This window comes from Eretmochelys imbricata, chromosome 8 (genome assembly GCF_965152235.1).
Source record: "Eretmochelys imbricata isolate rEreImb1 chromosome 8, rEreImb1.hap1, whole genome shotgun sequence".
Lineage (NCBI taxonomy): Eukaryota > Metazoa > Chordata > Testudines > Cheloniidae > Eretmochelys > Eretmochelys imbricata.
The window spans coordinates 34313112-34337362 of NC_135579.1; the positions used below are offsets into that span (position 1 = coordinate 34313112).

Below are 24251 nucleotides of genomic sequence, written 5' to 3' on the forward strand. Positions count from 1 at the left end.
TTATTAGGCCAGGGTGAATAGCTATAATGCCTTTACATGCCTTCACTTCCCACTAGGAAAAGGGGGAGAAAGAGAATAGGCGTTCATTGAATCAGACCTTCATCTCTGCATGTAATTCCCTGCTAACAGCCAAGTAGTAAAAAGAAAAGGAGTACTTGTGGCACCTTAGAGACTAACCAATTTATCTGAGCATAAGCTTTCGTGAGCTACAGCTCACTTCATCGGATGCATTCAGTGAAGAGAGCTGTAGCTCATGAAAGCTTATGCTCAAATAAATTGGTTAGTTTCTAAGGTGCCACAAGTACTCCTTTTCTTTTTGCAAATACAGACAAACACGGCTGTTACTCTGAAACCAGCCAAGTAGCAGTGAGTTCTTGTTGTATAGACTGTGCTTCTGCCTCACTGTGGTATTAGAACCATAATATAACTTTAAATAAGTACCAAAAGATACAAGTCTGGTTAACTATATCTGGCTCCAGTGTAGGGTGGATAAAAATCAATTATTTTAAAAAAACAGACCAAAACACTTTTTTTTATTTAAATCGGATTTTGAGGGAAAAACCTATCTCATCCTGGAATAGAGATTATTAAATCTATCATATGAGGCAATATATTCATGTAATGTTTTAGAAAAGCTTTGTAAATGAATTCCAATAGTTCATGGATTAGGGACCCAATGTTATAGAGTTCCAGGGACTTCTGTATAGATTATTTAGGTTAATCTTTCTATCTGCCCAATGGGACTCATTGCTCAGTCTAGAAGATACCATCAGAGATGCTTTGTTTTGCAGGTCTCGAACTGTGGATGTGTGTCTCCAGAGATAGCATGCTTGTTAACAGCAAAAAGTTTGTAAATAAATAAATAGTATATAGAGGTGAGAAATAACAGACCTCAACCCTAGTGTCCCTCTGCAAAATTGTGTACACAGTCAATCCCTTACCTCCTAAGTTCAAAGTTACAAAAAAGTTCAATGAATACAAGATTGTTGGGGGCGGAATAGATCTGGACAAGGAGAAGAAGTCTGGAGATAAATGTGAGAAGGAACAGGTAGTAGAAACAAAAGTGAAACTGTTAGAGCAGCATATTCCAGAAGTCTTGAGGTCTTTCTGAGTATAGCCTTCATTGATTTGAGATCTACCATACCATTCTCTCACTAGAAGGGAAAACCTTTAATGTCAGCAGGGCGTAAAAGATACCCAGTTTTGGGTCTCATTTATCTCTGAGTTGTGAAGAATATGTATTAAGGTTATAACAACCAACAAGAATGCCCTTTTATGTAGAAATCCATGATTAAATTGAGTCTTTCTGAATAGTGATTTAAATTATGATTTAAATCGATTTGATTTAAATCAAATCCACCCTGCTCCAGTGCCATACTGGATCAGTAGCATGTCAATAGCTTGTATTGATGGTTCAGATTTGCAGTACTACACTCTAAATGTGTAGGAAGAACACTGTAATGTGCTCTAAAGAGACCCTACGTGCTTCAGAATTCGTGTTTTTTCCACGGTATGCATCCGATGAAGTGAGCTGTAGCTCACGAAAGCTCATGCTCAAATAAATTGGTTAGTCTCTAAGGTGCCACAAGTACTTCTTTTCTTTTTGAGAATTCCTATAGTAGCCGTGGTGTCTAGGAAGAGGAAAAAGTGGCTGCGAAATGAAGTGAGTGTTCCTGGAATTTAGTCCATGTTATGAACTGACTGTCTGAATGTCAATTCAGAAGTTTCAGCATTCTTTCTAAAGCACCAAAAATGGCGCCGCCGCCCCCCTCCCCCCCCCCAATTTCCATACAAGTTTCTGCAGTTTATTTGAAAAAGTCACATACTTTCAGACTGAAATTGAATTTCTGTGATGGCATTATGACCCTTCTTCCCCACCCCCCCACCCCCACCCCAAAAAAGGGATTGAAAATAGATCAGCTGGTGGAGCCTTAACTCTCTCAGTATGAGCTGTGTTGCAGTAAGACTCAATTAATATAAACGAGTGATTTTGCTTGAAGATATTGACTTCTGTGATGTTTAAATCTTACTGTAAATATTTCACATCAAAACCTTTGCTTCTGAAAACAACTTACATTGTAGCCTGTTCAATTTATCCAGTCGCTTTCCTTCCCTGCCCCTCTGTGTAATCATGCAGAGTATCCCCATAGTTAATCTACACTAGATAAACTTCCAAAATCATCTTGTTTATGATGGGGGTAATTGCATTTGACAGCTGAAATAACTAAGACTTGTACAGATTGAAAGTTACCTAGAGTTCAGTATCATGAACCTGATTTATCAAGGCATTTTTTAATTTGTAATTCCTGTAACATGCTTTCTTGTGGCCAAATTTTGTTTAGCATTGTATGTTGACATCTAGTCATTTCTTGCAGTAATGTAATCCATTGGGGAAGCCTCTAAAAATTTACTAGACTACCTAGGAAAGTTTGTTCTCATCTATCACAAGCACACTTTTTTTTGGTTGTCTTTCAGGATGGAGAATGGATTTGCTGTAACTATTCCAAGACTGACTCATTTTTGATGAAAAATGATAACAAGTGATGTCAGTTACTGATTACTGTAAACTTTCCTTTACTAGAAACAAATTATTGTGGATCCTTTGAGCTTCAGTGAGGAACGTTTTAGGCCTTCCCTGGAAGAGCGCCTGGAGAGCATCATTAGTGGAGCAGCCCTAATGGCTGATTCATCCTGCACACGTGATGACCGACGGGAACGCATAGTTGCAGAGTGTAATGCAGTGCGACAGGCCTTGCAGGATCTACTTTCAGAGTACATGGGGAATGTAAGTATTCTAGATATCCTAATTTTAAGGTGGTTGTTTTAACTTTTATATAGGAGGACTTTAAAACTAGCAATGAAACTGTATTCCTTGATCTTAAAAAGCATCTTATTTGCATAAAGGGAATAATAATACTGAAAATGAAAATAGTGGGCCTCTTTTTTTCTTTCCTTCCTCTTCCAAGAAACTGCTTATAGCCATAAAATCCTAATTCCAGAAATTGTCTCTAATGTTTGAATGCATTCTTAACAAGTTATTGGTTTAAATTTTGTAACATAAAGAAGAATTAGAATGTAATACATAATCAGCAGAACTTTCAATAATTTGGGGATGATGGCAGGAAGGTGTTTTTCAATATCTTTTCAATTAACTTTGTATCTCTGTGTATAATTATTTTTTAATCAAATGTCTGCATTTCAGGATTGATTGTGAGTTACTTTCACTCAATTTGATCAACCATGATGCTTTAATTTTAAATTCACACAGTGAGAATTGCAGTACTTTTCTGGCCCCCAAAAAATCCATTGTTAGCATTGGATTCTGAGCAGTTTGCCCTCAAAGAGTTGAAGTTTAGACTGTCTAAAATGGTTAAAGTATCTATTTGTTTTTTCTCTGTAAAGAACCTGGATACACTTATTTCAGTTATGTCACTCTGAAGATTAGATCAGCCTACATATTTTCGGGCCCATGGCTCTTTTTTCTACTGTCTAACTTTTCTCTACTCCTACCAGACTAGGTAGGAATAGAGGGTAGCCTTTTGCCATGTTGAAAGTTGAATAATGGAATGTCTCCATGTTCTGTAATATTAAGCCCTGGACCTATTAACAAAATGTTCAGGAGAAGGTACTGGACTTGAGATGGCAACTTGCAGATGGCAGAATTTATTTAAATAAATGAAAACAAGTGAACTACTTGAGGGACTGTTAGGTACCCTAGAAAACTAGATAAATGGGCTTATAGGGTGGCTGATGAAGTTAATCATTTGACAACAAAGACAAGAGAGTGTGCATTTCTGAGTGAAAAATTAACTAACCAGAGGCACTGTATTGGGGTGGGGAGTGTTTTTTTTATTTCTGACCAACCCATCTAAAGGCTGAAGTAGAAGGAATCCATATATGACAAAAGTGATTAATGGCATGGAAACACCTCCAAGTGTTTGTGGAAAAACAAAGAAGGATTAGGACTGTTTAGTTTAGAGAAGATTTTCAAAATAAGTAATGGTAATGGGGAAGGTAAATAGAAATGCTGTCTTACAATATAGAACAAGGACAGTCAAACAACTGAAAGGCAAAAAACTTCTAACCGTTAAAAGAGAATACTTTTTACAATGTACATTTAAACTGTGAAACTCATTGCCACTACACATTAAATGCTTGACAGAATTCAAAAATTAAGTATTTATATGGAAAATGAGAACATCCCCGATTACAGTAGCTCTGACTTTTTTTTTTTTTTTAAAGAGGGATATAAACTCTTGTATTGCAGATCAGAAGCAAACCACTAACTTATGGCACTTAGGGAAAAAAATTTACCCTGTGGGCAAGATAATTATATTATAGGGTGTTTTACACCTTCATGTGAATCATCTAGGGTGGCAGCTAGATTTGAGAATACATGCCTACCAGTTGAGAACTAAAACTGTAGCAAGAAGTAAATGTCCTGATTTTTTGATGGGGGAAGGATGAGGATGTTGAAATTTGGTCAGTTGCCAGTACAAGACTTCAAGGTTGTGGATTTATTTCTGCCAGGATGGGTATCTTCTTTGTTTAGCTGTGTACTGTTAACCTGTGTGGTATGTTAGTTAAAAGTATATCTTCTGAGCTGGGAAGAACGTATTCTTATTTATCTTTATTTTTAACACATTGTGAAATTAGTGATGCATAATGAATTTTTTTTTAAATCCCTGCCCTACTGTGATTATAGGCAGCCTATTTTGGAAAAATGAGATTAGAAGCTCAGTGAAATCAAGTGGAAAAAGCAATTGATAAGTCATGGTGAAAATTTGGGACACCGTTTAAAAATATATATCTCAGCTAGAAAAATCTCAAAAAATGTTTGTCAAAAAAGGAATCACAGAGACAGTTTTTAATGGTGAAAAGGGAACAAAGCGCTGCTACAGAATGTAGCTTTCTTCAGTTGATGTAGACTTGTTTTTCCACAGTCTCTCTCCTATTAAAAAAAGGAAATTAAGGTTGCAGAAGACCATGATCAAGCATTAAGTCTTTCCTTGAATTGCACAATACTAATTGTGCATCATAAATCTGATTTGAGTGATAGAGGCAGAGGTATTGAAAAGTGCCAAGTTTTGAAATGGAAGACTGAGGTAGGATCATACTGAAAATGTGGGTTTGGGGATAGAAATGTCCTTAGGTAGACACACTTCCAGTGTTAGCCCTGGTCTACACTAGGACTTTAGGTTGAATTTTGCAGCGTTAAATCGATGTAAACCTGCACCCGTCCACACGATGAAGCCCTTTATTTCGACTCAAAGGGCTCTTAAAATCTGTTTCCGTACTCCACCCCTGACAAGTGGATTAGCACTTAAATCGGCCTTGCCGGGTCGAATTTGGGGTACTGTGGACACAATTCGATGGTATTGGCCTCCAGGGGCTATCCCAGAGTGCTCCATTGTGACTGCTCTGGACAGCACTCTCAACTCAAATGCACTGGCCAGGTAGACGGGAAAAGAACTGCGAACTTTTGAATCTCATTTCCTGTTTGGGCAGCATGGCAAGCTGCAGGTGACCATGCAGAGCTCATCAGCAGAGGTGACCATGATGGAGTCCCAGAATCGCAAAAGAGCTCCAGCATGGACTGAACGGGAGGTACGGGATCTGATCGCTGTATGGGGAGAGGAATCCGTGCTATCAGAACTCCGTTCCAGTTTTCAAAATGCCAAAACCTTTGTCAAAATCTCCCAGGGCATGAAGGACAGAGGCCATAACAGGGATCCGAAGCACTGCCACGTGAAACTTAAGGAGCTGAGGCAAGCCTACCAGAAAACCAGAGGGGCGAACAGCCGCTCCGGGTCAGAGCCCCAAACATACCGCTTCTATGATGAGCTGCATGCCATTTTAGGGGGTTCAGCCACCACTACCCCAGCCGTGTTGTTTGACTCCTTCAATGGAGTTGGAGGCAACACGGAAGCAGGTTTTGGGGACGAAGAAGATAGCTCACAGCAAGCAAGCAGAGAAACCGGTTTTCCCAACAGCCAGGAACTGTTTCTCACCCTGTACCTGGAGCCAGTACCCCCCGAACCCACCCAAGGCTGCCTCCTGGACCCGGCAGGCGGAGAAGGGACCTCCGGTGAGTGTACCTTTTAAAATACTATACATGGTTTAAAAGCAAGCATGTGAAAGGATTGATTTGCCCTGGCGTTCGCGGCTCTCCTGGATGTACTCCCACAGCCTTTGCAAAAGGTTTCTGGGGAGGGCAGCCTTATTGCGTCCTTCATGGACGCTTTACCACTCCAGGCCAGTAACACGTACTCGGGAATCATTGTAGAACAAAACATTGCAGTGTATGTTTGCCGGCGTTCAAACAACATCCGTTCTCTATCTCTCTGTGTTATCCTCAGGAGAGTGAGATATCCTTCATGGTCTCCTGGTTGAAATAGGGTGCTTTTCTTCAGGGGACATTCAGAGGTGCCTGTTCCTGCTGAGCTGTTTGCCTGCGGCTGAACAGAAATGTTCCCTGCTGTTAGCCACGGGGAGGGGGCAGGGTTGAGAGGGTAGCCACACGGTGGGGGGAGGTAAAATGCGACCTTGTAACGAAAGCACATGTGCTATGTATGTAATGTTAACAGCAAGGTTTACCCTGAAAGAGTGTAGCCACTGTTTTATAAAATGTCTTTTTAAATACCGCTGTCCTTTTTTTTTTTTTTTTTTTTTTCTCCACCAGCTGCATGTGTTTCAGTGATCACAGGATCTTCTCCTTCCCAGGGGCTAGTGAAGATTAGAAAGAAAAAAAACCACGCACTTATGATGAAATGTTCTCTGAGCTCATGCTGTCCTCCCACACTGACAGAGCACAGACGAATGCGTGGAGGCAAATAATGTCAGAGTGCAGGAAAGCACAAAATGACCGGGAGGAGAGGTGGCGGGCTGAAGAGAGTAAGTGGCGGGCTGAAGACAGGGCTGAAGCTCAAATGTGGCGACAGCGTGATGAGGAGGCCGGATTCAATGCTGAGGCTGCTGGAGGACCAAACCAGTATGCTCCAGTGTGTGGTTGAGCTGCAGCAAAGGCAGCCCGAGCACAGACTGCCACTACAGCCCGAGCACAGACTGCCACTACAGCCCCTGTGTAACCAACCGCCCTCCTCCCCAAGTTCCATAGCCTCCACACCCAGACGCCCAAGAACGTGGTGGGGGGGCCACCGGCCAACCAGCCACTCCACCACGGAGGATTGCCCAAAAAAAAGAAGGCTGGCATTCAATAAATTTTAAAGTTGTAAACTTTTAAAGTGCTGTGTGGCATTTTCCTTCCCTCCTCCACCACCCCTCCTGGGCTACTTTGGTAGTCGTCCCCCTATTTGTGTGATGAATGAATAAAGAATGCATGAATGTGAAGCAGCAATGACTTTATTGCCTCTGCAAGCAATGATTAAAGGGAGGAGGGGAGGGTGGTTAGCTTGCAGGGAAGTAGAGTGAACCAAGGGGCGGGGGGTTTCATCAAGGAGAAACAAAGAGAACTTTCACATCATAGCCTGGCCAGTCATGAAACTGGTTTTCAAAGCTTCTCTGATGCGTACCGCGCCCTCCTGTGCTCTTCTAACCGCCCTGGTGTCTGGCTGCGCGTAACGAGCAGCCAGGCGATTTGCCTCAACCTCCCACCCCGCCATAAACGTCTCTCCCTTACTCTCACAGATATTGTGGAGCACGCAGCAAGCAGTAATAACAGTGGGAATATTGGTTTCGCTGAGGTCTAAGCGAGTCAATAAACTGCGCCAGCGCGCCTTTAAACGTCCAAATGCACATTGTACCACCATTCTGCATTTGCTCAGCCTGTAGTTGAACAGCTCCTGACTACTGTCCAGGCTGCCTGTGTACAGCTTCATGAGCCATGGCATTAAGGGGTAGGCTGGGTCCCCAAGGATACATATAGGCATTTCAACATCCCCAACAGTTATTTTCTGGTCTGGGAATAAAGTCCCTTCCTGCAGCTTTTGAAACAGACCAGAGTTCCTGAAGATGCGAGCGTCATGTACCTTTCCCGGCCATCCCACATTGATGTTGGTGAAACGTCCCTTGTGATCCACCAGAGCTTGCAGCACTATTAAAAAGTACCCCTTGCGGTTTATGTACTCGGCAGCTTGGTGCTCCGGTGCCAAGATAGGGATATGGGTTCCGTCTATGGCCCCACCACAGTTAGGGAATCCCATGGCAGCAAAGCCATCCACTATGACCTGCACATTTCCCAGGGTCACTACCCTTGATATCAGCAGAGCTTTGATTGCGTGGGCTACTTGCATCACAGCAGCCCCCACAGTAGATTTGCCCACTCCAAATTGATTCCCAACTGAGCGGAAGCTGTCTGGCTTTGCAAGCTTCCACAGGGCTATCGCCACTCGCTTCTCAACTGTGAGGGCTGCTCTCATCTTGGTATTCATGCGCCTCAGGGCAGGGGAAAGCAAGTCACAAAGTTCCATGAAAGTGCCCTTACGCATGAAAAAGTTTCGCAGCCACTGGGAATCGTCCCAGACCCGCAACACTATGCGGTCCCACCAGTCTGTGCTTGTTTCCCGAGCCCAGAATCGACGTTCCACCGCATGAACCTGCCCCATTAGCACCATGATGCATGCATTGGCAGGGCCCATGCTTTCAGAGAAATCTGTGTCCACGTCCTGATCACTCACGTGACCGCGCTGACGTCGCCTCCTCGCCCGGTATTGCTCTGCCAGGTTCTGGTGCTGCATATACTGCTGGATAAAGCATGTGGTGTTTAATGTGCTCCTAATTGCCAAAGTGAGCTGAGCGGCCTCCATGCTTGCTTTGGTATGGCGTCCGCACAGAAAAAAGGCGCAGAACGATTGTCTGCCGTTGCTCTGATGGAGGGAGGGGCGACTGACAACATGGCTTACAGGATTGGCTTCAGGGAGCTAAAATCAACAAAGGGGGTGGCTTTACATCAAGGAGTATTTCAGGCAGGACTTCACGGAGGGTTCCAATAAGAAATGGTGCACCTAAGTTATTGTTCTTATTGGAACAAGGAGGTTAGTCTGGCCTCTGATTGATACATGGCTAGATTTACCTTGCTGCACCTTCTCTGTGAGTGACTGCAGTGTGACCTAGAGGGATGAGTCCCCTAGACAGGGGAGGGGGGGAAGCAAATGAGTACAAAACAAATCTGGTCTATTTCTTGTTGTGATCCACTCCATCTATCTTTTACATCTTTGGCTGGCAGCAGACGGTGCAGAAGGACTGCATGCCATCCTCATCTCATGGCTGCTCGGCAGAAAATGGTGCAATACGACTGCTAGCAATCCGTATCGTCTGCCTGCTCACCATAAGACGGTTCAATAGGACTGACTGCAGGACTAAAGAGAATGACCTGGTCAAGTCACTCCAAATTTAGTCTCTGCGCCCATGTCTGCCCAGGCGCTCCTGGCCGATGTGGCCAGGAGCACCTCGGACATGACTATGACGGCTACTGGTCGTATTGCACCGTCTGCTGCCAGAAGGCAATGGGTTGCTGCTACTGTGTAGCAATGCAGTACCGCGTCTGCCAGCACCCAGGAGACATATGGTGGCGGTTACCTGAGCGGGCTCCATGCTTGCCATGGTATGGCGTCTGCACAGGTAACTCAGGAAAAAAGGCGCGAAACGATTGTCTGCCCTTGCTTTCACGGAGGGAGGGAGGGAACAGGGGCTTGATGATATGTACCCAGAACCACCCGCGACAATGTTTTAGCCCCATCAGGCATTGGGATCTCAACCCAGAATTCCAATGGGCAACGGAGAGTGCGGGAATTGTGGGATAGCTACCCACAGTGCAACACTCCGGAAGTCAACACTTGCCTCGGTACTGTGGAAGCACTCCGCCGAGTTAATGCACTTAATGCACTTAGAGCATTTTCTGTGGGGACACACACACTCAAATATATAAAATCGATTTCTAAGAAAACAACTTCTATAAATTCGACCTAATTCTGTAGTGTAGACATACCCTTAGAGACTATTTCTAAAGACTTCTATAGCTTCTGGGATGCCTTTCAGATGCTGCAGGCATACTAGAGCTGCTCCTAAATAGTGAAAAGAAAAGGAGTACTTGTGGCACCTTAGAGACTAACCAATTTATTTGAGCATGAGCTTTCGTGAGCTACAGCTCACTTCCTCGGATGCATACCATAGAAACTGCAGCAGACTTTATATACACACAGAGAATATGAAACAATACCTCCTCCCACCCCACTGTCCTGCTGGTAATAGCTTATCTAAAGTGATCATCAAGTTGGGCCATTTCCAGCACAAATCCAGGTTTTCTCACCCTCCACCCCCCCACACCAATTCACTCTCCTGCTGGTGATAGCCCATCCAAAGTGACAACTCTCTACACAATGTGCATGATAATCAAGTTGGGCCATTTCCTGCACAAATCCAGGTTCTCTCACCCCCTCACCCCCCTCCCAAAAACCACACACACAAACTCACTATCTTGCTGGTAATAGCTCATCCAAAGTGACCACTCTCCCTACAATGTGCATGATAATCAAGGTGGGCCATTTCCAGCACAAATCCAGGTTTTCTCACACCCCCACCCCCATACACACACAAACTCACTCTCCTGCTGGTAATAGCTCATCCAAACTGACCACTCTCTAAGTTTAAATCCAAGTTAAACCAGAACATCTGGGGGGGGGGGGGTAGGAAAAAACAAGGGGAAATAGGCTACCTTGCATAATGACTTAGCCACTCCCAGTCTCTATTTAAGCCTAAATTAATAGTATCCAATTTGCAAATGAATTCCAATTCAGCAGTTTCTCGCTGGAGTCTGGATTTGAAGTTTTTTTGTTTTAAGATAGCGACCTTCATGTCTGTGATTGCGTGACCAGAGAGATTGAAGTGTTCTCCGACTGGTTTATGAATGTTATAATTCTTGACATCTGATTTGTGTCCATTTATTCTTTTACGTAGAGACTGTCTAGTTTGACCAATGTAAATGGCAGAGGGGCATTGCTGGCACATGATGGCATATATCACATTGGTGGATGTGCAGGTGAACGAGCCTCTGATAGTGTGGCTGATGTTATTAGGCCCTGTGATGGTGTCCCCTGAATAGATATGTGGGCACAGTTGGCAACGGGCTTTGTTGCAAGGATAAGTTCCTGGGTTAGTGGTTCTGTTGTGTGGTATGTGGTTGTTGGTGAGTATTTGCTTCAGGTTGCGGGGCTGTCTGTAGGCAAGGACTGGCCTGTCTCCCAAGATTTGTGAGACTGTTGGGTCATAGAATATCATAGAATCATAGAATATCAGGGTTGGAAGGGACCCCTGAAGGTCATCTAGTCCAACCCCCTGCTCGAAGCAGGACCAATTCCCAGTTAAATCATCCGAGCCAGGGCTTTGTCAAGCCTGACCTTAAAAACCTCTAAGGAAGGAGATTCTACCACCTCCCTAGGTAACGCATTCCAGTGTTTCACCACCCTCTTAGTGAAAAAGTTTTTCCTAATATCCAATCTAAACCTCCCCCACTGCAACTTGAGACCATTACTCCTCATTCTGTCATCTGCTACCACTGAGAACAGTCTAGAGCCATCCTCTTTGGAACCCCCTTTCAGGTAGTTGAAAGCAGCTATCAAATCCCCCCTCATTCTTCTCTTCTGCAGGCTAAACAATCCCAGCTCCCTCAACCTCTCCTCATAAGTCATGTGTTCTAGACCCCTAATCATTTTTGTTGCCCTTCGCTGGACTCTCTCCAATTTATCCACATCCTTCTTGTAGTGTGGGGCCCAAAACTGGACACAGTACTCCAGATGAGGCCTCACCAATGTCGAATAGAAGGGGACGATCACGTCCCTCGATCTGCTCGCTATGCCCCTACTTATACATCCCAAAATGCCATTGGCCTTCTTGGCAACAAGGGCACACTGCTGACTCATATCCAGCTTCTCGTCCACTGTCACCCGTAGGTCCTTTTCTGCAGAATAGCTGCCTAGCCATTCGGTCCCTAGTCTGTAGCGGTGCATTGGATTCTTCCATCCTAAGTGCAGGACCCTGCACTTATCCTTATTGAACCTCATCAGATTTCTTTTGGCCCAATCCTCCAATTTGTCTAGGTCCTTCTGTATCCTATTCCTCCCCTCCAGCGTATCTACCACTCCTCCCAGTTTAGTATCATCCGCAAATTTGCTGAGAGTGCAATCCACACCATCCTCCAGATCATTTATGAAGATATTGAACAAAAGCGGCCCCAGGACCGACCCTTGGGGCACTCCACTTGATACCGGCTGCCAACTAGACATGGAGCCATTGATCACTACCCGTTGAGCCCGACAATCTAGCCAGCTTTCTACCCACCTTATAGTGCATTCATCCAGCCCATACTTCCTTAACTTGCTGACAAGAATACTGTGGGAGACCGTGTCAAATCTTTGCTAAAGTCAAGAAACAATACATCCACTGCTTTCCTTTAGGATAGGTTGTAGATCCTTAATAATGCGTTGGAGGGGTTTTAGTTGGGGGCTGAAGGTGACGGCTAGTGGCGTGCTGTTATTTTCTTTGTTAGGCCTGTCCTGTAGTAGGTAACTTCTGGGAACTCTTCTGGCTCTATCAATCTGATTCTTCACTTCCGCAGGTGGGTATTGTAGTTGTAAGAAAGCTTGACAGAGATCTTGTAGGTGTTTGTCTCTGAGGGGTTGGAGCAAATGCGGTTGTATCGCAGAGCTTGGCTGTAGACAATGGATCGTGTGGTGTGGTCAGGGTGAAAGCTGGAGGCATGCAGGCAGGAATAGCGGTCAGTAGGTTTCCGGTATAGGGTGGTGTTTATGTGACCATTGTTTATGAGCACTGTAGTGTCCAGGAAGTGGATCTCTTGTGTGGACTGGACCAGGCTGAGGTTGATGGTGGGATGGAAATTGTTGAAATCATGATGGAATTCCTCAAGGGCTTCTTTTCCATGGGTCCAGATGATGAAGATGTCATCAATATAGCGCAAGTAGCGTAGGGGCTTTAGGGGACGAGAGCTGAGGAAGCGTTGTTCTAAATCAGCCATGAAAATGTTGGCATACTGTGGGGCCATGCGGGTACCCATAGCAGTGCCGCTGATCTGAAGGTATACATTGTCCCCAGATGTAAAATAGTTATGGGTAAGGACAAAGTCACAAAGTTCAGCCACCAGGTTAGCCGTGACATTATCGGGGATAGTGTTCTTGACGGCTTGTAATCCATCTTTGTGTGGAATGTTGGTGTAGAGGGCTTCTACATCCATAGTGGCCAGGATGGTGTTATCAGGAAGATCACCGATGGATTGACGTTTCCTCAGGAAGTCAGTGGTGTCTCGAAGGTAGCTGGGAGTGCTGGTAGCGTAGGGCCTGAGGAGGGAGTCTACATAGCCAGACAATCCTGCTGTCAGGGTGCCAATGCCTGAGATGATGGGGCGCCCAGGATTTCCAGGTTTATGGATCTTGGGTAGTAGATAGAATATCCCAGGTCGGGGTTCCAGGGGTGTGTCTGTGCGGATTTGATCTTGTGCTTTTTCAGGAAGTTTCTTGAGCAAATGCTGTAGTTGCTTTTGGTAACTCTCAGTGGGATCATAGGGTAATGGCTTGTAGAAACTCGTGTTGGAGAGCTGCCGAGCAGCCTCTTGTTCATATTCTGACCTATTCATGATGACAACAGCACCTCCTTTGTCAGCCTTTTTGATTATGATGTCAGAGTTGTTTTTGAGGCTGTGGATGGCATTGTGTTCCGCATGGCTGAGGTTATGGGGCAAGTGATGCTGCTTTTCCACAATTTCAGCCCGTGCACGTCGGCGGAAGCACTCTATGTAGAAGTCCAGTCTGCTGTTTCGACCTTCAGGAGGAGTCCACCTAGAATCCCTCTTTCTGTAGTGTTGGTAGGGAGATTTGTGCTGGATTTGTGCTGGAAATGGCCCACCTTGATTATCATGCACATTGTAGGGAGAGTGGTCACTTTGGATGAGCTATTACCAGCAGGATAGTGAGTTTGTGTGTGTGGTTTTTGGGAGGGGGGTGAGGGAGTGAGAGAACCTGGATTTGTGCAGGAAATGGCCCAACTTGATTATCATGCACATTGTGTAGAGAGTTGTCACTTTGGATGGGCTATCACCAGCAGGAGAGTGAATTGGTGTGGGGGGGTGGAGGGTGAGAAAACCTGGATTTGTGATGGAAATGGCCCAACTTGATGATCACTTTAGATAAGCTATTACCAGCAGGACAGTGGGGTGGGAGGAGGTATTATTTCATATTCTCTGTGTGTATATAAAGTCTGCTGCAGTTTCCACGGTATGCATCCGATGAAGTGAGCTGTAGCTCACGAAAGCTCATGCTTAAATAAATTGGTTAGTCTCTAAGGTGCCACAAGTACTCCTTTTCTTTTTGCGAATATAGACTAACACGGCTGTTACTCTGAATCCTAAATAGTGTGTACTCTGACTTAAATTTTTGTGTTTTGAGGACAATGGATAAGATGATTAATTCTCTGATCGCTTGGGTTCCGTCCCTAAGTACTCTGTAAAAGGTTATGGGCATCAAGGTCTTATTGTGGTGTGGCATGACATTTTCCATTTGATTCCATGTGCTAGAAGTGCAGTTTTAAGCAGCAAGAGGTATATTCACCAGACTTGTCTGAGGCTTCTCCAGTGTCCTTAGCACCTGCTGGCATCATCATTAAGGTTCCCAACTTGACCCTAAAGCAGGGGTGGGCACACTACTGCCTGCAGGCTGGATTTGGCCCACCAGCCATTTTAATCTGGCCCTCGAACTCCTGCTGGGGAGCGGATTCTGTGGCTTTCCCCCTCCAGCACCCCAGCTTGGGAGCAGAGTCAGGGGCCACTTCACATGGCTCCCAGAAGCAGCAGCATGGCCCTCCTCCGGCTCCTATGCATAGGGGCAGCCAGGGTCTCTCCTCTGCACGCTGCCCCCGCCCCAAGCACCGCCCCGCAGCTTCCATTGGCCGGCAACCGCAGCCAATGAGAGCTGAAGGGGCGGTGCCTGCGGACGGGGCAGTGTGCAGAGCTGCCTGGCAGCGCCTCTGCATAGGAGCCAGAGAAGGGACATGCCGCTGCTTCCGGGAACTGCTTGCGGTAAGCATCGCCCGGAGCCTGCGCCCCTGAACCTCTCACCATGCCCCAACCACCTGCCCCAGCCCTGATCCCCCCTTCATCCTCCAGAGCACTCTCCTGCACCCCAAATCCCTCATCTGCAGCCCCACCCCAGAGCCTGCAGCCTCAGCCAGAGCCCGCACCCCTTCCCACACCCCAACCCTCTGCCCCAGCCATGATTCCCCCTCCTGCCCTCTGAACCCCTCGGTCCCAGCCCGGAGCACCCTCTTACACCCCAAACTCCTCAGCCCCAGCCCAGAGGCTGTACCACCAGCCAGAGCCCTCACTCTCTGCCCCCACTCCCCCGTCCCAGCCCAGAGCCCCCTCCCGCACCCTGAACTCCTCATTTCTGGCCCCACCCAAGAGTCCACACCCCTAACCCCAATTTTGTGAGCTTTCATAGCCCACCATACAATTTCTATTCCCAGATGTGCCCCTGAGGCCAAAAAGTTTGTCCACCCCTGTCCTAAAGGCATGAAATGTGACTGTTGCACTAAACCGAGGAGGGAATCTTGCCCCCCTGTGGCTGGTTTCAGAACTGTGGCCTCTTCATTTAGTTCCATGCATATTTCCTCGTCTTTTTATCCCTGAGAGCACCTGTCCTTTACCAGCAGTGACTGACATGTTTTCTAAGCCATCAACATCTTCCTCCATAAGCTTGGTTTCTCCACTTCACTGCAATCCAGTAGCTTCTGCATTATAACCTCAATGCCAGCTCTGGTGGAGGATAATTTCTCATTAGTTTACATAACAAATTTACAGACACAAGTGCCTGATGTAAAATAATCCATCAGGCTGCTTGTTTCACACTTGCAGTTTAGAATTTGCTCTTTGGTGGAGAAGTCTGCGGAGACTGTCCAGGGATAATGTGGACTTTAAGGAAGTACACAAAAGACATAGAGGATTGGAATTTTTCTTTGATATACATGCTGATTCTCTGAGGCTAAGGCCTTTTGTTTTTGAGGCACTTTCTTCCAAGTCTTAACCTTTTTTTCTTAAGAGGGATTGCAACACACGCTGTCGTTAGTCCAATTTGCAGGATTCAGCAAATAACTAGAGCCCTGCAAATCTGCGGATATCTGCTTTATATCCACGGAGCATGTTTGCAAATCGTGGATCGGATGAGGGTACAAATTTTATATTCGCGCGGGGCTCTTCAAGTAACTCTTCTTTTTAAACTTCAAGGCTAGGGTTTGTGATACTGATGTCTTTCTTTATGGGAGTGCTCTCTCACCTTGTATAGTGAAATAGTTTTCCCCTTTGAAATTTTCCTTTTACTTAACTAAAAGTTTTTAGTAATAGTGCTGAGCGGAAGAGCAAGAAGAGTGGGCTAAAAACCCTGCTATTGCAGTAGGAGGACCAAAAGCTTTGGTTCAGCCTGACTGACTGGGGAGGAGCATAAACAGTCCAGCCAGGTTGTTTTTGGATGCGAGAAACTGAAGTTGAGTTCTCAAAAAACATTGACAACTACAACTCCATCTATAACATAAAACTGTCTCAAGATTTAAATAAGTTTCTTAACAGTTAACTGTGGTAGATCATTCAAATACTCCAAGTATTTGAGTCCTGGAAGGATTTTATTAAATGAAAACAAAAATGCTAAAGTGTTTGTATGTAGTTTGGCTGTCCAGCAGCCACTTACAGTTGTATCAATGTGCTATATATTCTTTCCTCTACCTCCAAGAATCCACTTGAATGATGCTCAAGTGAACGTCAAGTTTAATTTTATCATATTAAGCAAGATGCAGAACACACATTTAAGTAATTGTGTTTTACAATATGCCAAAAAAAGCACTTATTCACGATTGCCAAAATTAATACATAGATGTCTAGAGACAAAAATAAGTTGAGGCCCTTCAGTATGTCCTAACCAGACACTGTTTAGGATGGAGCCACCCTGAACCAACTGATAGTGACATCACTTCCATTGATTGAACTCCAGTAACAAACTGTGGGGGGAAAACACCCACAATACCAGAGACAGATATAATTCTTGCCAATCTCTTCCTAACACTTCAGTATTACCTGAATTTTATCCAGATTGATCTTCAGACAGGTAGTTCTCATCCATATCTCGGTGTGTCTTGCCTTTGGCCAGGCATACACCAGCATTAGTTGGAATAGGTAAAATGGGCATAGGAAACTGGATATTGTTATTCCAAAAGTACCCTTGCTCTTGCCTCCTCACTGACCCTCCTAATGGATCGAAAAGGGCAAGATGGGATTTTGTGCTGCTACTCCACACCACCGCCACTGCATAGGCCTTGTCTAAATGCAGAAACTGCACTCAGTTTAAGGGGAGGGAAGGGGGCTGTATCAGTTTAAGTAACTCAGTACTGCTTTGTGTGTGGACATTCTTTCTGTAGACTTAAACCTGGCTGACATCCATTTAGTTTGTTCTGTTATTCAGGATAAATGCTGGGGATTGTGATTGGAGGTTACCATATATATATATGGGGGGTGTGTGTGTGTAAATTTACATTTACACACACACACACCAAAAAATACACTAGACAAGTCCATGGAGGACAGGTCCATCATTGGCTATTAGCCAAGATCGTCAGGGTTGTGACACCATGTTTGCGGCAATCCTAAACCTCTGACCGCAAGAAACTGAGAGGGGAAGATGGGTGGATCGCTTCAACTGCCCTGTAGTGGCACTAGCCACTGTCAGACAGGACACAGGCCTAGTAGACCATTGTTCTGATTGTATGACATTTCTTATGTTGGAAAATAGGCCACGGGACATTAGATGAAAACCTTATGTTAAACACCGAGGTTTTCACTCAATATGATCAGTCTTCTCTCTTCTGACTACACTGAGCTTGTAATAAACAACGATACAGTGATTTTTGCCTTTCTGTGTTGTTTAGTTACTTTGTTACTGAGCTTGAAAATTAGGGTAGGATGTAAAGCTTTAAAACATACATTAAGGCTTTGAAAATACATTAAGCATTAACACTTGAGTACTCTGAGGGGTGGGGAGGATTTGGGTATCTCTTCTTTTCAGGGACTCTTATCCCGAGGAGGTGCTGGGGGGATGATTTAATAGGAGTTATCAGTTCAGTAACAGGCACGGCATATGTCCCATGGAACATGTATATTTTTTTGATACTGGTGCAAGCCACCCAATTAAATTTTTTACACAAAACAGTTTGCTGCCTCTTAAACTTAGAGATAATGAACATATAGGAAGCTATTTACCATAATCACTGATCAGGCCTCTTTCCTGTTGGTTGAGGAAAGGCTGTTTAATCTGTTGCAGCTAGACACTCAGTACAATAGTGCCCATCGTGTGAGGGAATCTGAAAACTTGAGGATGGATTCAGCCAGAGTATGTGCCATTCTATCCTTGAGCAGTGTGAGAGAGATGGTAATGTTGGATGTCTTCACAAGAGTTGGGAAGCTTGTCTCTTTAACACATGGAGCCCTGAGGAAATTGACAAGCTAGAACGTACACAAATGTATTGGATCTTTGTGCAGTCTGTTTGCGTGTTAAAGCTTTTCAAATCTCTACTTTCCCACTTGTCCTCTCCCCCCCACAAGTGGTTCAGGTGCTGATAAATAGCACTGCTGTGTGATATAGAACATTCACTGACTGTGTGTAGCGCTGTCCAGCCTGACTATTTAGATTATTTGTGACATGTGGAGACTGTAAATGATTACAGTTTATTGCAGCCAAATCTTTGACCATGCAGGTGGATCAATACCTGAAAGTCTTGGAACACATTCCATCAGATCAAAAGCAGTTTCTTCAGTGTATATCAGAAATTACTGTATTGCAGAGAAACAAGGCTGCATCCTGGCAGTCAGTGCAGGCATATGGAAGGCAAGTCAAAATTAATGCTCCATATTTTAAGCCCAATTCAAGAATGCACTTCAGCAATCAACCTTGATCTTGGATCCCCTTCCTTTGGAAATTATTACAGTGTATTCTTGAAAGAATGGGAATCGAGGCTGATGGTACGTGAATGAGAGAGAGGTTATTTAATAGTAGCTGTGGTTCTTAGCCTTATCTGTTAGTATAGAACCACACTGATTACATTGAAATAACTGGGGTCTCTGGGTTACTGCTCACCATCACCTCACTTGGAACGGTTGTACAGTGAAGGTATGTCTGTGGCCACAAAGATCATGGCATTAAGGAGATCAAACTTAAGTGCTAAGAGTTGCCTACATGTCCAGGAGAGGAAATCTGCTGCCAAAGTGCTCAATCCCTCTTCTCCTCTCCCCCCCTCCCCACCCCTCTTTCCCCTGTTCAGCTGTGAGCAAGAGGTTTTATTAGCTGAAGTCTTTGAATTTTTCCAAAAAGACTGTAGTATAGTAGTTTTGAGGCTTTTCTCGAAATATAAAATGCAAACACCAGTGGTGGCCAACCTGAGCCTGAGAAGGAGCCAGAATTTACCAGTGTATATTGCCAAAGACCCACAGTAATACATCAGCACCCCATCAGCTCCCCCCGCTCCAGCCCCCAGTGCCTCTCACCCGCCCGCATCCCCGCCAGCAGCCCCGCCAGTCAGCGCCTGGTGCAATCAGCTGTTTCGCATGTGCAGGAAGCTCGGGGTGGAGGTCGGGGTGGGGACGAGGGGGGAAGCAGTGAGTGCATGGCAGGCTTGGGGGAAGGGGTGGAGTGATGGCAGAGTAGGGGGTTGAGCAGTGAGCACCCCCTGGCACATTGGAAAGTTAATGTCTAGCTCCAGCCTCAGAGTCAGCGCGTATGCAAGGAGCTGCATATTATCCTCGAAAGAGCCGCATGCAGCTCCGGAGCCACAGGTTGGCCACCCCTGCAAACACAATTGTCATGGCTCATAACTTCATACTAGCTGACAAATGCCACAGCTTCCTGAGTAATTAACTTGCTTTTTGTCACAGCTGTAAATTGCTTTTACAAAAAAAAATTACAATGCTAAATTTGGATTCTTCTTCAAAATTCTCTATTCTGTGAATTAATCTTTTGGAAAAAAAATCTTAAATTCATGCAAAATGCTAAATCCTCAGTCCTCTTAAATATACTGTAAAATAGAATTGCACTTATTAATGAAGCCGTAAACAGTGCTACTTGAGTGGTCTTTCAAAGGCAAAACGATGGTGCATGGATGGAATAAAACATAATTTTCACAGTGACTACTGATCTGTAGATACAGGATTTTAGCCTCCAGCATGATCATGCTCTCATCCTGGAAAAGTATTACACACACAACTTGACGTTTTAATTTCCCTCTTGGATGGAAAAACAAAAATCTGACATGTACATTAAACCTAAGCCATAACTCCCCTTCTTTCTTTTACCCCCTCAAAGATAGACTATGGATTTCATGTGTCTTCCTGCAAACTGCTGACTAGAAGATTGGGGTGGGTGGGTGGAGGAGAAGAGTTCAGGCACTCTTTGCATTTCTTTACAGTTGTGAGGGCATTTAGTGCTAGTAGGCAAGTGATACTCCTGTTGCAGCTGGGCATGAGGGGGAAATAAAGCATAGAGTTTTAACTTGGACAAGATCACACAGTCAGTGAAAGTCTGGAGTAGAACCCTGATCCAGAAATCCTGATTCAAAGTGCCATGCTCTGACGGTTAGACATGTTCTTATTCTACTTTTTTAGACTGAATGTTCATATGTAGCTTGTTTCCATGATGCTGATATGCCATGAATATTCTGGGTTCACTTCAAAGTGTGGTATTGTGTCCCAGGCCTCCAAGCCTACTCTGATCCTATCTCCTCGCATAACTCTCACAATGCAGGGAATAATAAGCATTTCTTGTTACTTCCAGTAATGACCGGATTGAACAAACAAACAAGCTATTTAAGGGGGGAATACTGACGGGGGAGCGTGGGGAGAATCTTGGACACATTCCTCCCATGGCCTGAAGGAAGGGTGGAGCATCTTTGGGAGAGTAACCAAATGGAACAAAGACTCCTGACCCCACTCTGTTCTTCGCAGGGTGGGAAATAATAATCTCTTAGTAACCACCTCCAGAAGGGTTTGGATCAGGGCAGAATTCCTTGCCTGTTGGCGATAAAGGAGTGCAATGTGTTAGTGTGCACATGCTTCCTTGTATACTTGGAACCATAGTCCATGGTAGGGTGGCCTCTTGTTCTTCAGCTTTAACTGTGGTTATATCTGTTTATGAATACTAAAAGCATTAGTCATCCTGTTTAAACAAGTAGTGACTGGAAGGAATATGGAAGGGAGGACTTAGAGTAAGAAAAGGATCCTGGGGGGGGTGGGAGGGAAGCAGACAACAGGGGCAGGAGGGGAAGAGCAGAGAAAACAGCATATCCTATAATCACAGGCAGTTCTTTGTTACATCAGAAAATAATTGAATGTATTACTTTGTGCTCCAGCCTAGTTAAATGGCTTGAGTGATAGCTTAGCTCGGTGTACCTCCATCCCTTGCCTTTCTAATGTGCCAAACCGCAATAGTGTCTAGGCTCATGGAAATAAAATGAGCATTTTATAGTTCACAGTTCAGAAAGGTGCTTGCGTATTTGTTTTTTTGTGGGGTTTTTTTTTGGTGGTGGTCTTTGTTGGATTAAGTTAAATGGAGAACATTTTGCTAAGATTCTAGAATGTCTCATTCAAGATTATTTGAAAATGTTTATGATCTTCTGACCTTTAAAAAAATATGCATTATTGAAAGATCAAGTATCAGAGGGGTAGCCGTGTTAGTCTGGATCTGTAAAAGCGGCAGAGTCCTGTGGCACCTTGTAGACTAACAGACGAAGTGGGTATTCACTCAGGAAAGCTTATGCTCCAATATGTCTGTTAGTCTATAAGGTGCCACAGGACTCTTTGCCTCTTTGAAAGATCAAGAATACTCTCACTGAATTGACGCTCATGGTAGAACACACAAACCCCCAAAACTATGACTTACTACAGAGTGCCAATAGTTCCAATTAGGGATGAGGTCTTGTTGTGCTAATGCCATACAGATACATACAGAGACGTGTTCCCTGCCTAGAAGTTATATTTTTCTCAAATGCTAATATTGCACAGGTCCTGTTTCTTAGTCTACGTATCAGATTGTGAGCCAAACTATTCTCCAACATGTTCCTCTAAACCAGTGGTCTCCAACCTTTTTATGCCCAAGATCACTTTTTGAATTTACAGGCAACCCAAGATTTACCCCGCCCCTTCCCAAGGCCTCACCCTGCTCATTCCATTCCCCCCTCTCTGGCGCTCGTTCTCCCCCACCCTCACTCACTTTCACCGGGCAGGGGTCTGGGAAGGGATGCGGGCTCTGGCCTGGGGCTGAGGGGTTCTCAGTGTGGGAGGGGGCTCTGGGCTGAGCCTGGGACAGGGGGTTGGGATGCAGGAGGAGTTGAGGGGTGCAAACTCTGGGAGGGAGTTTGGGTGCAGGAGAGGGGCTCAGGGCTGGGGCAGGAGGTTGGGGTACAGGAGGGGGTACAGGGTGCTGGCTCCTGCCAGGCAACACTTACCTCAGGCAGCTCCCTGTCGGCGGCACAGCAAGGCTAAGGCAGGCTCCCTGCCTGCCCCAGCCCCACACTGCTCCCGGAAGGGGCCAGTGCATCTTTGTGGCCCAATGGGAGCGTGGCCTCTGCATGCTGCTCCTCTCTGCAGGCACCGTCCCCTCAGCTCCCATTGGCCATTCCTGGCCAGTGGGAGCTGTGGGGGTGGTGCTTGCAGGCAAGAGCAGGGCATGGAGACTCCTGCGCCTGCCTACCCCCACCCCACACACATACACACACACCCTCATGGGGCTGCGGGGCCGCGCTGCCCGCTTCCAAGAGCAGTGTGCGGCCGGGGCAGGCAGGGAGCCTGCGTTAGTGGCAGCCCCGCTGCACCACCAGAGTTTGCAATTGTCTGGGAGAGTGTCTGGGATCAGCCAGTCGATCGTGATCAACAGGTTTTTGACCACTGCTCTAAACTTAAGTTTTCATGAATGAACTGTACTTACTTCTAACACATTTTTTTTAAAACCTCTGTGAACTTCAGATTGAAGTTCACATATTATGTGATGTGTAGCCATTTGTTCAGGTTATATCCTGGAAATTGACTCGTGGCATACACACTAAAACTTGAATGTCAAGACCAACTGTTCTTGCTGTTGACTAGGTGCTCTGTTTTCATACGCAACCAGGAAAAATATTGCCTTGCCTATTCTGAATCTTTTTGTCTGTACAGTATACACCTGAGGTCCTGTCATCTGTGCGTTATTGCAAATGGTAATTTGAGTTGACATTATCTATATCCATGACACTTACACAATGTGTGGAAAGAATTTACCAAACAAATTTTTTTTTTAAATTTTCACTAGATAAGCTTATTTTTGGCTTGATTAACTGCTAAGCATTTTTCGGGGTTCTGTGCAGTAAAAGCACTGGTCTGTATTTCACAAACTATCTGACAGTATAAAACAGTGGATCCAGGTTAACACTTATACACTGGAAAATTTTGTATTTCATGAAGATGTGGTCTAAGTATAATTCTGGATGTCATGGATCATGGTGCATGCTATGGCTTGTACCCTTCTGCAATCTTGTGTGAGTGTAACTTCCTAGTGATAGGCACTGAGCCTCCACTTCACTCAAGAGGGATTCCCGTGACTGATACCTTCAGACTGGGCCCCTAGGCCTCAGCACCCCATTTCGCACCATGGCTCGTTAAGCAGAGCCAGATTAGCTTGGTTCCCTGGAGGAGTAGTCTAGCTCTCAGAAGCTTTGTAACCAGAAAGCATATTCAGTGACACAATTCAGTGTTTTTAAAAAAACAAACAATTTAATTGTTAACAGGAACACTGTGGTCAAGGAAGAGTTAAAATAGCAAAGCAGCCTTATATATAGGACTCTTACCTAACCTTTCCTAACTTCTCCTTGCTTAAGTAATCAGGCTCTGCTTAGCCCAGGCTGCCTTCCTCCTTGAGTTGTAGGGAACCTTCATGTCTGCTGCTCCTATCTCTGTCTCCAGAGCATCTCTACCAGAGGCCTCTTCCAGTTTGTCAGACCTTGTAGTTAACAGAACCCAGCCCTTTTTGCTTCAGTTGTCCCACCTTAAGGATTGATCGGGAGGATCCTTTTCCAAAGAGGGGATGCCAGGTGGGCCAGAGACAGTACTTGAAATCCTTATCACCTCTATCGCTGGTGAAGTACTGGGCGACTGAGTCAATTCAGATCACTTTCTCTTCCTGGTCACGTTGGTGGAGAGCTCTGTGCCGAAGTTAACCCTTTGAGTCTAG

General features: G+C 45.1%; 1 protein-coding gene across 1 annotated transcript in view; it reads left to right on the top strand.

Annotated features, from left to right (window-relative positions):
* CTNNA1 (catenin alpha 1) overlaps positions 1-24251 on the top strand; it is a 206099-nt gene that overhangs the window by 64883 nt on the left and 116965 nt on the right. The window contains exon 7 of the mRNA XM_077823834.1: positions 2582-2785. Within this exon, the coding sequence (XP_077679960.1) occupies positions 2582-2785 (204 nt within the window). The remainder of the gene's footprint in view (positions 1-2581; positions 2786-24251) is intronic.